General features: G+C 38.9%; 1 protein-coding gene across 1 annotated transcript; it reads right to left on the bottom strand.

The window, feature by feature from the left end:
* Nucleotides 1-679: 679 nt before the first annotated feature.
* LOC309811328 (H/ACA ribonucleoprotein complex subunit 3-like) lies at nucleotides 680-912 on the bottom strand (the record flags this gene model as incomplete). Its single annotated transcript, XM_082633967.1, has 1 exon — nucleotides 680-912. The coding sequence occupies one exon, from the start codon at nucleotides 910-912 to the stop codon at nucleotides 718-720; it is 195 nt and encodes a 64-aa protein (XP_082490093.1). The 3' UTR covers nucleotides 680-717.
* Between the last annotated feature and the right edge of the window lie 687 nt (nucleotides 913-1,599).

Here is a 1,599-nt window from a genome sequence, read left to right as displayed (position 1 = left end):
AATTATAGTTACTTATAGCTACTTATCACAATGTTATTTTATGATGATTAGAGCAAAAACAGTTGAAGCAAACTTCACCCATGATTTACTTCTATAATACAAAAACAGTTATAATAAATGTTATATTTCATAGGAAAATATCAAAACAAAATTGTTAAGTGCATGACTTCAAGGTCATTCTGCCCTGCTTTCAATGCTGATTCTGTCACTCATTAGCTCATGACCTTGGTCTAGTAACTTATCCTCTCTAAGCTTCAGTCCTTGCATTTAGTTAATATTGAACAGATGTTAGCTACTCTTACTATTTTGAGTCATTTCTATGTTAGTAAAGAAACATTCATACTGTTTTAGTCAGGGTAAGCAATGTTAGCTTGTAAAACAAACAACTCCAAAATTTCAGTGAGCTTAGTTCAACAAGAGTGTTTTCTGTTCACGTTACAAGATGAGGTGTAAGGGTAATACTTTTATTCTTTCAAATCATTTTAATAACCTGGCAGTGATTCAAAGTATGAAAAGAAGATTTAAACTTCTTCCCTTTAAAAAGGATGCTACTGCGATTGCCTCACAACAAGCATGATCAAAAGCAATAATGAGACCGGATTCCAAAGAGCAAGGGTCATAGGAAGGCTTCAGGACTCACAGATTGAAGAGCTTGGTTTCAGGAAGTCTCTTAAGGGCTAGCAGGCAGCAGAAGAGACATGAAATTTTAAGACATCCTCAGAGAATGGGGCGTGGTTGCTGGGTCATGAGCACCTTGAAGCGTTTATTGATGGTGATTTGGTGTCGAGAATATTTGTCATCTGGGGAGAAGTGAACGGGATAGGTGGAGCAGGTCTCTTGTCCCATAGGGTCAAGTTTCTTCACCGTATAGACCCTCTCCCCCTGCTCTTTGACGTAATACTGGAAAAACATGACCACACCAAAGTCAGAGGTTCCAATTCCATCCACAGCTGCCTCTAACTGACCAATGTAAAGGTAGTTCTGCTCACCAGTGTGGGACCCAGACTCCGCCTGCCTAGTACCTTCTCCATATTCTATGGCCTTGGAATCCATCACTGGATCTTCTCCATCCAGCCTACAGAAAGGAAGCTCAAGAGAGTGCAGAAGTAGCCTGCATCACTTCCACCACTTTTTCTTGGCCAGCATTTAATCATTTGGCCCCACCTAGATGCAAATAGACTGGAGGATATAATCTAGCAGCATGCCCAGAAGAGAGGAGAACAAGGTTCTGAGAAGACATCCTCATTCTTACTAGTTATTCTTGGCACAAAGGGCATTCGTAGGCAGGTTACTTGAGAAGTAAAGATGAAGAGAGAAAGCAATGTTTTTACAGTCTATCAAAACAATGGCATAGTTATGATGTGATATTTTACCAGCACTAAATGGCTTGGTCCATAGTAGGTGCTCAAAAATTTTTTGCTATTTTATTAATTGTTGTATATGAATTTACAAATCTTAGGCACATTGTACACCAAATACCCTGTGTGAGACCGTACAACATCCTTTCCACAGACCTTTCAAAACCTATGTATATGTTTCGTACTGTCCCTTTACTTGACTAAGAGAAAAACAGAATATCCTTTGCAATAAAAGGATAAA

The sequence above is a fragment of the Mesoplodon mirus genome (assembly GCF_964341445.2).
Source record: "Mesoplodon mirus genome assembly, chromosome: 10".
NCBI lineage: Eukaryota > Metazoa > Chordata > Mammalia > Artiodactyla > Ziphiidae > Mesoplodon > Mesoplodon mirus.
This window is presented reverse-complemented; position numbering and strand designations above follow the sequence as displayed.